The following is a 9,893-nucleotide window of genomic DNA, read 5'->3' as shown; positions in this document are numbered from 1 at the left end:
AGATTGACCCTCATGGGCCAACTCTCACCTTTGGTTAGTATCTTATTTTTGCGATGTAGAGGCTGCTACAACGTCCTGGCTTTTTTTACTTTTGTCACCCTTAGGCTGGAGCCCTTCAACTGTTTGCTCGTTGGGAGTGGTCCATGTGAACGGCAATCAGCCTTTTCCTGCCTCCTCAACCTAATTTTTTTTTTAAAAGGCCTCAATCCTCAAACAAAAAGAACAGGAATTCGCGCAAGCGTTCCCCCGAGCATACACAGAGAGCGCTTCAGCAGGTGGGCGGAAAAGGGAGAGGAGCGCAGCCCCTCCCCTCACGCATGCGCATCTAAGGCAGCCGCGCTCCCTTGGGCGGGGCGAGGGCACTGACGCGTTACGCACGGGGGGGTGGGAGCATGCGCGCGCATGCGCAGCACGGCTGGACACGGCGGCGGCTGCGGAATCTGGCGCTGCCGGGGCCACGGGCGCCATGTCGGGCCGCTCGGTGCGGGCCGAGACCCGCAGCCGGGCCAAGGATGACATCAAGAAAGTCATGGCGGCCATCGAGCGCGTCCGCAAATGGTGAGGGGGTGGGGAGGGACGGGCCCCGGGGGAGGGGCCTAGTGGCGAGGCAGCCAATCTCCGAGAGCCGCGGCCTTGGTGACAGCAGGGCAGCCAACCGGCGGCAGCCGGGAAGGGGCCTTCTCGTAGCGGCCAATCATATTGCGCGAGCTGGAGGCAGGGTTGCGGGGAGCGACGCGGTTGGCGGGGCAGGCGGCCAATTATGATTCAGCGGCGAGCGCTGGCAGGTGGTTTGGATTAGCGTGCCGCTGGGCCAGTCGCACCGCAAGGGACCCGGAGGGCGGGGAGCTGGGTTGCTATGGGGACTTGCCCTGTTTGGTGGAGAGAGGTTCTCGCTCATTTGAATACGTCGCTCAATTTGCATGCACGCTCTTTTGCATATGTCACGTTTTCCATCGTTTACTTAAAAGGAATTTTTATTGGGGAGTGGTCACAAAGATCAAAGGTGTTTTGGGGGTTTTTTTGAAGCCAAGCATTTACGCAGCAGCCCATTTTATTTCAAAGCCCTTTTGCATGCATGATCTGAATACGCCTCACAACCCACCCGCAATGCAGGCCAGTGGCAGCATCGCCCCTAATGTCTCAGAGGGGGCAGGGCTGAGCCGTGTGCCGGCCTGCCCTTAGTTATTCTTGAAGCCTCAGAGAGAACCTCCAGGCTCAGAGGCAGGCTACCTCAAAGCACTAGACTCTTAAGATCAGCAACAACTGCGAGGGCTGCCCTGCCTTCATGCTCTCCTCGTGGTCTTTCCCAGGCGGTATCTGGCAGATCCTGGACACACCCTGGGGATTCAGGCAAGAAGCCTTTCCCAGCCCCACCTGGAAATACCACTGGGGCCTGAGCCTGGGGCCTTCCGCATGCACAGCAGACGCTCCCCCAGCGAGCTACAGCCCCTTCCCTTCTGTGCCTCCGGTTGCTGGGACAGGTGAAAAGGGGCCTGCCTCAAAAAAAAAAAGAAAGAAAGAAAAGGGGCCTGCCTCACCAGAGCTCCCTGGCTGGCTCTTCTTGGCAATGAGATAAGAAACAAGGAACAGATTGCAGAGTGTCTTGCCGGCTGGAAAAAGATCAGATGAACTATCTCCAGCCATAGAAATAAATACGCAACTGTACATTGGGGTCTGGGAGAGTTAGTGATAGATGGGGCTGGAATTGGAAGGGGGGAGATCTGGAACGGCTTATTATTTGGTGGTTGGACCTGAGATTCCCCAGGCTCACACTGGCCTCACTGCAGCCTAGGAAAAATCACGGGAAATGGGCGGCGGGGACGGGGGATGGGGACGTGTTCTGCAGAGCCCACAACTGCAGGCCTGGTTGTGTCTAGCCTCTTTTGCCCCCCGGTGCAGGGAGAAGAAATGGGTGACGGTGGGAGACACGTCTCTGCGGATATTCAAGTGGGTTCCTGTGGCCGACAGCAAAGAGGTGAGGGACGGGAGCCGGACCTTGCTGGGGAGCGGGCTGGAGGGAGGGCCACCTCCCAAGAGGAGGCGAGCGCTTGGAGGGCTCCCCTGCCGTGTGGCCTGTCTGCCCGGAAGGAAAAGGGGAATGAAATGTAGAAAGGTGACTTGTGGGTACAGGCAGAGCAGGATGTTTGCAGGGGGGGGCTCATGAACAGCCCACTGCAAGACGGAGGGGATTCTCCCAGCGTCTTCACGGTCAGGCTTCCAGCAGAAGAGCTTCTGGCATGACAGAGACATGGTCAAATTTCTTCTCATGCCTCATTCCTCAAAGGCAAATTGAGCCCCATCCCGGGGGGGGGCTTCCCTTCCCCCCACCTCAGACTGACAACAGGGAATCATCAAGTCAGAGAAACTCTTAGAGGCCATCTTCTCCAACCTCCCCCCCCAAAGACAAGAAGAAGAGCCTGCTGGCTGGTATTCAGAAGCAGACTCGCTCCCCGCTTCTTGATGCAAGAAAAGCGGAGCTAGGCCATTCCCTTCAGGCGGCTGTCAGCATAAAATTATTGTCGTTCTTTTGCATAAATGCTCATTTGGCTTTTGTTTTTTGCCTAAATGACATTTGTCTCTGTTGAGTTCCATCTTTCGGCCCCCGTTTTCCATTCTGGGAAGGCCCTTTTGGTTTTTATTCCGGTCTTCCGAGATGCCTAGTTTCTTGTTAAGTGACTCTGAGACCTTTTTTGTATAAAGCGGCTAATAAAGGTAAGTTGGGTTCATGTTGCAACCACAGGTCGTAACACGGCCGATCAAAACACACGCAAGAACATTAATGCATCACACTAACAAATGTAAGGAGGATGGTTTTGTGTCAGCTGCAAATTTGATAAAGATTTTTTCCACTGCTTCGTCTGAGTTGGGGATGGGGAACCTGGCCCCCTGCAGGTGTTGCTAGACTCCATCTCCATCGTCTTTGGCCGTGTTGGCTCCAGGTGCTAATGGGAGTGAAAGTTCAGCAGCATCTGGAGGGCGCCAGTTCTGCATCGTGGGGCTCAGTCATCAAGGACCATGTTGACATGTGTCAGGGCCTGGACAGAGCCCAGAGCCGCTGCCCTTCTCCCTGCCTTCCCACTCAGAACATCCCTCCGGCCGGCTGAAGAGGCATCGAGGAGCGCTTGGCTTTCCAGCTGGCCACTTTTCCACGTGACTGATGGCTCCTCCAGCCTTCGAGGCCTGCCCTGCCCCAGACGCTCCTGGCTGCGGGTGGGCAGGCTGCCAGCAGGGAGACTCACAACCTTCTTCCTCTCTCCCTTCAAGAAAGAGAAGTCCAAATCCAGCGACACGGCGGCTGCCCGGGAGCCAAACGGCTTTCCAGCCGAAGGCGCAGCCAACTCGTCACTCCTCCTGGAATTCCAGGGTGAGTAGGCTTCAGGCTGGGGCCGGGAAGCCTTTTTCCTTTTTCAGCTCGAGGGCTGCATTCTTTTGCAGGCAACCTTCTGGGGGCCGCATAGCAATGGTGGGCGGGCCTGTGAATGTGAAGGCAAGAGGGTTTCCTATACACAACACATCTCTTCCTCCAGGCATGAGCACAGTTCACGGACGCGCTGCAGCCAGGCCAAAACAGTCATGGGGGACATGGGGTGGCCTGGGAAGAGAGACTCCCAAGGGCCAGGCAGGGAGGCCCATAAGATCCGCATTTGCCCACACGCCTGAGGCTCCCCATCCCTGCTTGCCTCCTTGGCAGGCTGGCCAATCAAAGGAGACATGGGTGCTGCCGGCTCAGGCCAAGAGGGCCTGTAACTGCCAGGGCAAGGCCGTCCCTTCAGTCAGCAGGCACTCAGCCAGGGTGGGGAAGGGGGACTGTGACGCCCTTCCCTGGCTCTCCCTGTCAGGTTCCTACCTGCTCGTGGATACTGCCTGTCTCTAGGCACCACCAGGGACTCCACCAGTCCGGACTGTCCTTTATATGGTTTCTCTCCCCGCTCTAGCACAGATCTCAGCAGATCCCCCTGCTAGGCAGCACCACCAGTCACGTCCTATAACCAGTAGTCCCAGAGACTCTGCCTGAGTCTCCCTCAATTAGGTTACCTCTGTGACTGCGTGCTTAAGCTGTCCCAATCCCTTTGATTTACTCAGACTGCTTATAATTCTGGTTTGCTCTGAATACTTGTGGTGTTATATTCTTCCCTTCACCCGCTGCCACCATTTGTCACTCTTCAGCCTTGGTTATTTACCTCACCCTTCCTTCTGGTCTGTGAAACCCCAGCCAAGGATCAGGCCTTTGGTAAACCAAATAAGTATTTTATTATATAACAGAGATAACAAGATTTCTTTAAAAGGCACTTAAGCATATGGTTACATCTATTCCTGAGGTACTGGTCTTAGTATTAATCCGAACTCCACCCTCTCCTCTCAAAACGCACCAAAACAACCCTCTCAAGTCCACCAACGTCCACCAACGTCCACACACGTCCATACCACATCCACCCAGATTTACCTGTCATTCTTCCTTTTATACTGTCAGCCATTTTAAACATTCAGCCAATCATCCAGCATTCTACTGCCCATTCACTCCCCCTCCTCTTTCACTCCACTTACCATGTATCTTCTAAACAAACAGCACTTACCCTATTTACACTAATACAGGATCATCACAGGGACCCCTGCCAGAGACCCTGGGACCTCAACAGAGTCCAACACGGTATAGGGCAGCTTCGGGTGTTTACAAACGCGGGGGGGGGGCGTTGGTAGTGACGTCCCGGCCTAACTCAGCAGTAGCTAACTTGGCGCCCTTCAGATGTTGCCGGACTGCCCCTCTCATCCCTGCCCTCCCCCCAATAAACAGGACCGCGAGTCACTTGTGATGAATGCCCTTGAAGGTCTGTGCCAAGAATGGCTTGATTCTGCAGTCTCTGTTGCTTGTTTGCTATTAAATGTATTCCCCGCCTTTCCTCCCAAAGGACCCAAGGTGGCAAATAGCAAGTGATAAAAAGATAAAAACATATTTAAACCAAAGGAACGTAGGAAGCTGCCGTACACTGAGTCAGACCGTCGGTCCATCTAGCTCAGTATTGTCATCACTGACTGGCAGCAGCTCTCCAGGGCTTCAGGCAGGCTTTTCCCCAGCCCTTCCTGGAGATGCTGCCATTGGGGACTGCACCTGGGCCCTCCGGCGTGCAAAACAGGCGTTCTGCCCCACAGAGGTACGTGGGCCCTCCCCCCAAGCAATTCCGATACAGTTGAAGACTGGGGTCTTCAGTAGGTGCCGAAAGAGACGCCTGTCTCACATTTGGGGGGGGGGAGTTCCAAAGGCCCGATTCCTATATGTGTGGAACAGACCTCCTGATGAGATGGTGTCTGCAGGAGGCCCTCACCTGCGGAGCGCAGTGACGGACTGGGAGTATAAGGGGTGAGGATCTTGCAGGTATCCGGTATAAATTATGCCAGTAAGCAGAATTGTGTGATTTATCTAATTCTGGTTCATTGGGCCATTTCCCCCTCTTAGTTGGCATATCTATTTGGCTTGGCTTGGCATTGCAGGATGGGGGCATTGATTTACCAGTCACGGTCACCACCACCAGAAAACCCACTCAGCCACCCTTCCGGGTTTTTATTCCAACAGGCTTCAGCCGTACACTTTGAAGCATCTCTTCAAACCATAAGGGCTAGAAACTTTGTCCTTGCTTTTTAAAAATGAAAGGCCGGGTTCTCAGGTTGCAGGATTCCACACCCAAGACCGCATCTGGTGTTTTTTTCCCTGCCCTCTCGCAGAACTGCAGCAGGCGCTATGCCCTGACCCAGAGACCTTTCACCGCTTCTGTTTGGGTGTCATCCTGCCTGAGGGTGGGGTAGACCCATGTCTGTCCATGCTGGGAATCAGCTGGAGTCAGGCAGCATCCAAGCCTGGAGGCCTCTTAGGTGTGGGGAACCCACTCGCACACTTGCGCCCAGGCAGACTCCCGCCCTCACAGTGCTGCTCCTGTAACGGCCTTCTTCCCCTCCTGGCATTTCAGACGAAAACAGCAACCAGAGCTCCCTCTCGGACCCTTACCAGCTGAAGGCAGACAGCAGCCCCGCTTCCAGCCCCAGCCCCCAGCAGAGCGAGTCCATGAGCCCCAGCCACGCATCCGACTTCCGCACCGACGACTCGCAGCCGCCCACGCTGGGGCAGGAGCCCCTGGAAGGTGAGCTGCTTGTCCAAGGGCTGGGAGGGTGGGGAAAGGCCCGTCCAGAGCTGCCCCGGGAAGGCTGGGGCAGCTCCCTCCTGGGTGAAGGCGGGTCTGTCTCGTACGCAGAAACACCTGATGTTCTGGGCTCCTGCGCATTCGAGAGGGGCCAATCCCAGCAGCAGCAAAGCCCCTGACTTGCCACGTTGCTAACCTCCCCCCTTTCCCAACGCTTGCTTCCAGAGCCTGCCCTCCCTCCCTCTGAAGTAGCCGACGAGCCTCCGACTCTCACAAAGGAAGAGCCGGTTCCGCTTGAGGCTCAGGTAAGGACGGTCACACCCCCTTTCCCCCCTTTTTTGCTGCTGGGTTGAGAATGAGATCCTTGGTATTGTCTTCTCCCACAACAACAGACATCCCTAGGAGCCAATAAGCATGAACGAGAAGAGTGTTAGCTACTGAGAAGAGTCTTCTCAGTGGCTGACTCACCTCCTTTCATTCCGATTGGCTCCAATCAGCAGGAAAGGTCAAGGAAGCATGTGGGAAGACTCTTCTCAGTGGCTAACACACTCCCCTTTCATGCTGATTGGCTCACGGGATGCTAGAGACATTGGGACCCTGCTCCCCAAAAAGTAAAGGGTGTAAGACCCCCTGAGACCTTGGACGACTACACCCCTGGACTCAGAGCAGCTTTCAGCATTTTTTAAAATAATCAGGGCTCTGAGTGAACCTTTCCCAGCTGAGCTGTAAGGTGTAGCTGGTTTAAAGGGCAGATGGATTGACTGCCGTTTTAGCCACCAGTTGAAATTTGTATGCTGGTGAGTTAGGGGGGTTCACGTACCTCTTTGCAGGCTGGACAGCCTTGCTTTTCCCTCTTCTGCTAAGGGTGTGTGTGTGGGGGGAGAAACCCTTAATAACTCCCACATCCACAGGATGATGCCCAGCCCATGCCTGGCCTCTCATCAACAGGCCTCTCTTGGTGGGGTGGGGGGATAGACCCCTGCTTTGTATGCACACGATCACAGGTTCCATCCCCAGCATCGCCAGGCAGGCTTGGGGAGCTGCTGCCCATCAGAGTAGGCAGCACTGAGCCGGGTGGGCCAGGCAAGGGGCCAGACTTGGCCTAAAGCAGTGTCCTGTGTTTTTCTGCGGCAGGTCACTGGCGGGGAGGAGGACTCTGGCGCGCCTCCGCTCAAGAGGTTTTGCACGGATCAGAACGCCCCAAGCCACGCGGCCTCCGAGAGCTAGCTGGCCTGCTTCTCCCCCCCCCCCCATGGCGTGGCCCTTCCCAAGAGTCGGCTGGCCCCCAGGATGCCACTCTCTTTGGCAGTCGGTATTCTCTTCCACCTCTGTGTCCCTCTGAGAATCAACTTGCCGTTCCCGTGGCCCCTCCAGGCACCGGCTCTCCCTGCTCCTTCCCCCCCCATGTAATATTCTTCTCTCCTCCTCCCCCCCCCCCCCCCGCTGGCCAGCCACATCCTCCCGATTTGCACGCCCCAGGGCAAGGTGTTGCAGCCTCTCCTGTATGCTTTTAATTTATCCTCTTTGTGGCTCTGGGGACCGCGGCTGCAGATGTTTCTGTAGAAAAGAGGAGTTGTCGGCACTTCATGGGTGGTCCCAGGTCCGCCCGCCCACCCCCTCCTTCCTCCTCCGCTTGGCGGAAGGGCAGGATCTGGTGGGCAGTCCAGCTGGGATGCTGTGCAATAGTTGTGGGGTGAAGCCATTAGCACTGGAGCGAGGCAGATCTCTGCACCCAGGCAAGGGGACCCGCTGGAGCTGGGAGGTGTACTGGGAAGCAGAAGCTGGGCCTATCCTGGCTTCAGGGACCCTGTTTCCAAGCAGTCCTCCCGGGGGCCACCCGCCACCAACCACCTGGCCCCTCCTGCCTCTGCAGACCTGTCTGCTCCATCACGATCTGCACATGGAATGGAGTTTGCGATCGAGGCCCTGCTGCGGCCAGGAATGCCAGCCGCACAGGGAAGCAAAGAGATATTTTAGCACTGAAGAGAATATTTTTAAAATTAAACTATTTGAAATAGAGCCCACATGTGTGTACGTGCGTATGTATCTTGCAGGTGGGGTGTGTGACTGACGGCACTGAGAGGGATGAGTGCCGGGGGCTGGGACAACCTTGGTAAGACGGGGACCTGGGAAGGTGGGGGCCAGGGCCTGGAGAAGGGGCTCCGGAAGTGCAGAGCCAGCCTGACTCCTGACCAGGTGAAGCCACTGCCTAGCTCAGCCATGGCCAGCCTTCAGATGTTTTGGACGACAACTCCCCAAGCCAGCCAGCCCGACCGTAACCCAGCCCTCAGTGCTGAAATAAACTGGGCTACCAGGAGGCCCCTCTGCAATGTGGCATTTGTTTGTTTGTTGCAAGGATATGGAATTTCCTTATTTAAAAATGTGGCCAGGGAGGACTGAGATGAATTGCACAGAAGGCCAATCACGAAATATGTGGCCAGGGATTAAATAAATAAATAAATACATAAATTTAATTTCTTTGTCGCCTATCTGGCCAATGGCCACTCTAGGATTCTCTGTGTGGTCAGGTTGTGGGTTTGAGTGCAAGATAACAGCATGAGCTTTGCCCACCATAATGTATACATAATAATAAATTTATTTGTCGCTTCCATTGGAAGTCTCTAGGTGACTTAGGTTGCAATCCAGTGCACACTTACCTGGGAGTAAGTCCCATTGAACCCAATGAAGCTTACTTCTGAGTAGACATGTATTAGCTACAGCCTTAGAGACTTTTTAAAATGTACAATCAGGAGGCAGAAGAACTAACAATAAAAACCATTTGAAAATCTGTAGAACAGGCACAGAAAACACATCCAGCAAAATCATCATCATCTGTCACATGCTTGAGAAACGTTTCTAGCTGCCACTGCAAGCGTGATGGCACCGAGGTGAGCTTCGGCAAATACCTGGTGGTTCCTGCCGCCCTTGCAGGTGCCTCCCTTTTCCTGCTCTCAGTCTGGAGGCAGGAAACAGAAATGCTGCAAAACTCTTTGTTTTATTCACCTGTAAAATGCACACAGATTTAATCCAATTAATGGACTGGGATTTATGCCGCTAAGGCTGCCATCCTAAACTACCTTAGGGAGGGGAGGCCCGTTTAAAGCAGCAAGTGAAGATGCTTAAGAGGGTGCTGCACTGGACTAGATCCCGCCCCTGCCCCCTTTGGCCTGCTCTAGCTGCAGACAGGCTCTTCTGATCTTCTTTCTCATGGAGGTGTGTTATTTATTTATTTATTTATTATTTCAATTTATATACCGCCCTTAGCGAAATAGCTCTCAGGGCGGTGAACAAACAAAATAAAATACAATATATCATAATAAAAATACAAAAACATATACAAACAAACAACGAAAAGCACAGCAAAAACAAAATAAATACTACAAAAATTAAAATACGGATTAAAAGATTAAAAAAGTTAAGAAGATTAAAATGCCTGGGAGCATAAAAAGGTCTTTACCTGGCGCCGAAAAGATAGAAGTGTAGGCGCCAGGCGTACCTCTTCGGGGAGGCTGTTCCACAACTCAGGGGCCACCACAGAAAAGGCCCTAGATCTCGTAACCACCCTCCGGGCTTCCCGATGGGTTGGTACCCGGAGGAGGGCCTTAGATTCTGAACGAAGTGAACGGGTAGGTTCATAGCGAGAGAGGCGTTCCACAAGGTATTGAGGTCCCACGCCGTGTAAGGCTTTATAGGTCAAAACCAGCACCTTGAATCTCGCCCGGAAGCAAATAGGAAGCCAGTGCAGACGCGCCAGGACAGGTG

The 9,893-nt window shown here is 54.3% G+C and overlaps 1 protein-coding gene across 1 annotated transcript; it reads left to right on the top strand.

Annotated features, from left to right (window-relative positions):
• The first annotated feature begins 384 nt into the window (after positions 1–384).
• On the top strand, positions 385–8,150 carry BCL7B (BAF chromatin remodeling complex subunit BCL7B). Its single transcript, XM_061605094.1, has 6 exons — positions 385–558; positions 1,900–1,975; positions 3,265–3,364; positions 5,961–6,131; positions 6,357–6,436; positions 7,266–8,150. Exons 1-6 carry the CDS (start codon positions 467–469, stop codon positions 7,356–7,358), a joined length of 612 nt encoding a protein of 203 aa, XP_061461078.1. The 5' UTR covers positions 385–466; the 3' UTR covers positions 7,359–8,150.
• Positions 8,151–9,893: the final 1,743 nt, after the last annotated feature.

The sequence above is a fragment of the Rhineura floridana genome, chromosome 21 (genome assembly GCF_030035675.1).
Source record: "Rhineura floridana isolate rRhiFlo1 chromosome 21, rRhiFlo1.hap2, whole genome shotgun sequence".
Taxonomy (NCBI): domain Eukaryota; kingdom Metazoa; phylum Chordata; class Lepidosauria; order Squamata; family Rhineuridae; genus Rhineura; species Rhineura floridana.
Note: the sequence above shows the minus strand (reverse complement) of the source record. Positions and strands in the feature narration are given on the sequence as shown.

What these genes read in the sequence shown, in the direction of transcription:
- BCL7B (XM_061605094.1), top strand. Translation starts at nt 467, where the DNA reads ATGTCGGGCCGCTCGGTGCGGGCCGAGACCCGCAGCCGGGCCAAGGAT. An exon ending in CTGTGGCCGACAGCAAAGAG is followed by an intron (nt 1,976 to 3,264) that starts GTGAGGGACGGG and finishes TCTCCCTTCAAG; the next exon opens with AAAGAGAAGTCCAAATCCAG. An exon ending in CGGTTCCGCTTGAGGCTCAG is followed by an intron (nt 6,437 to 7,265) that starts GTAAGGACGGTC and finishes TTTCTGCGGCAG; the next exon opens with GTCACTGGCGGGGAGGAGGA.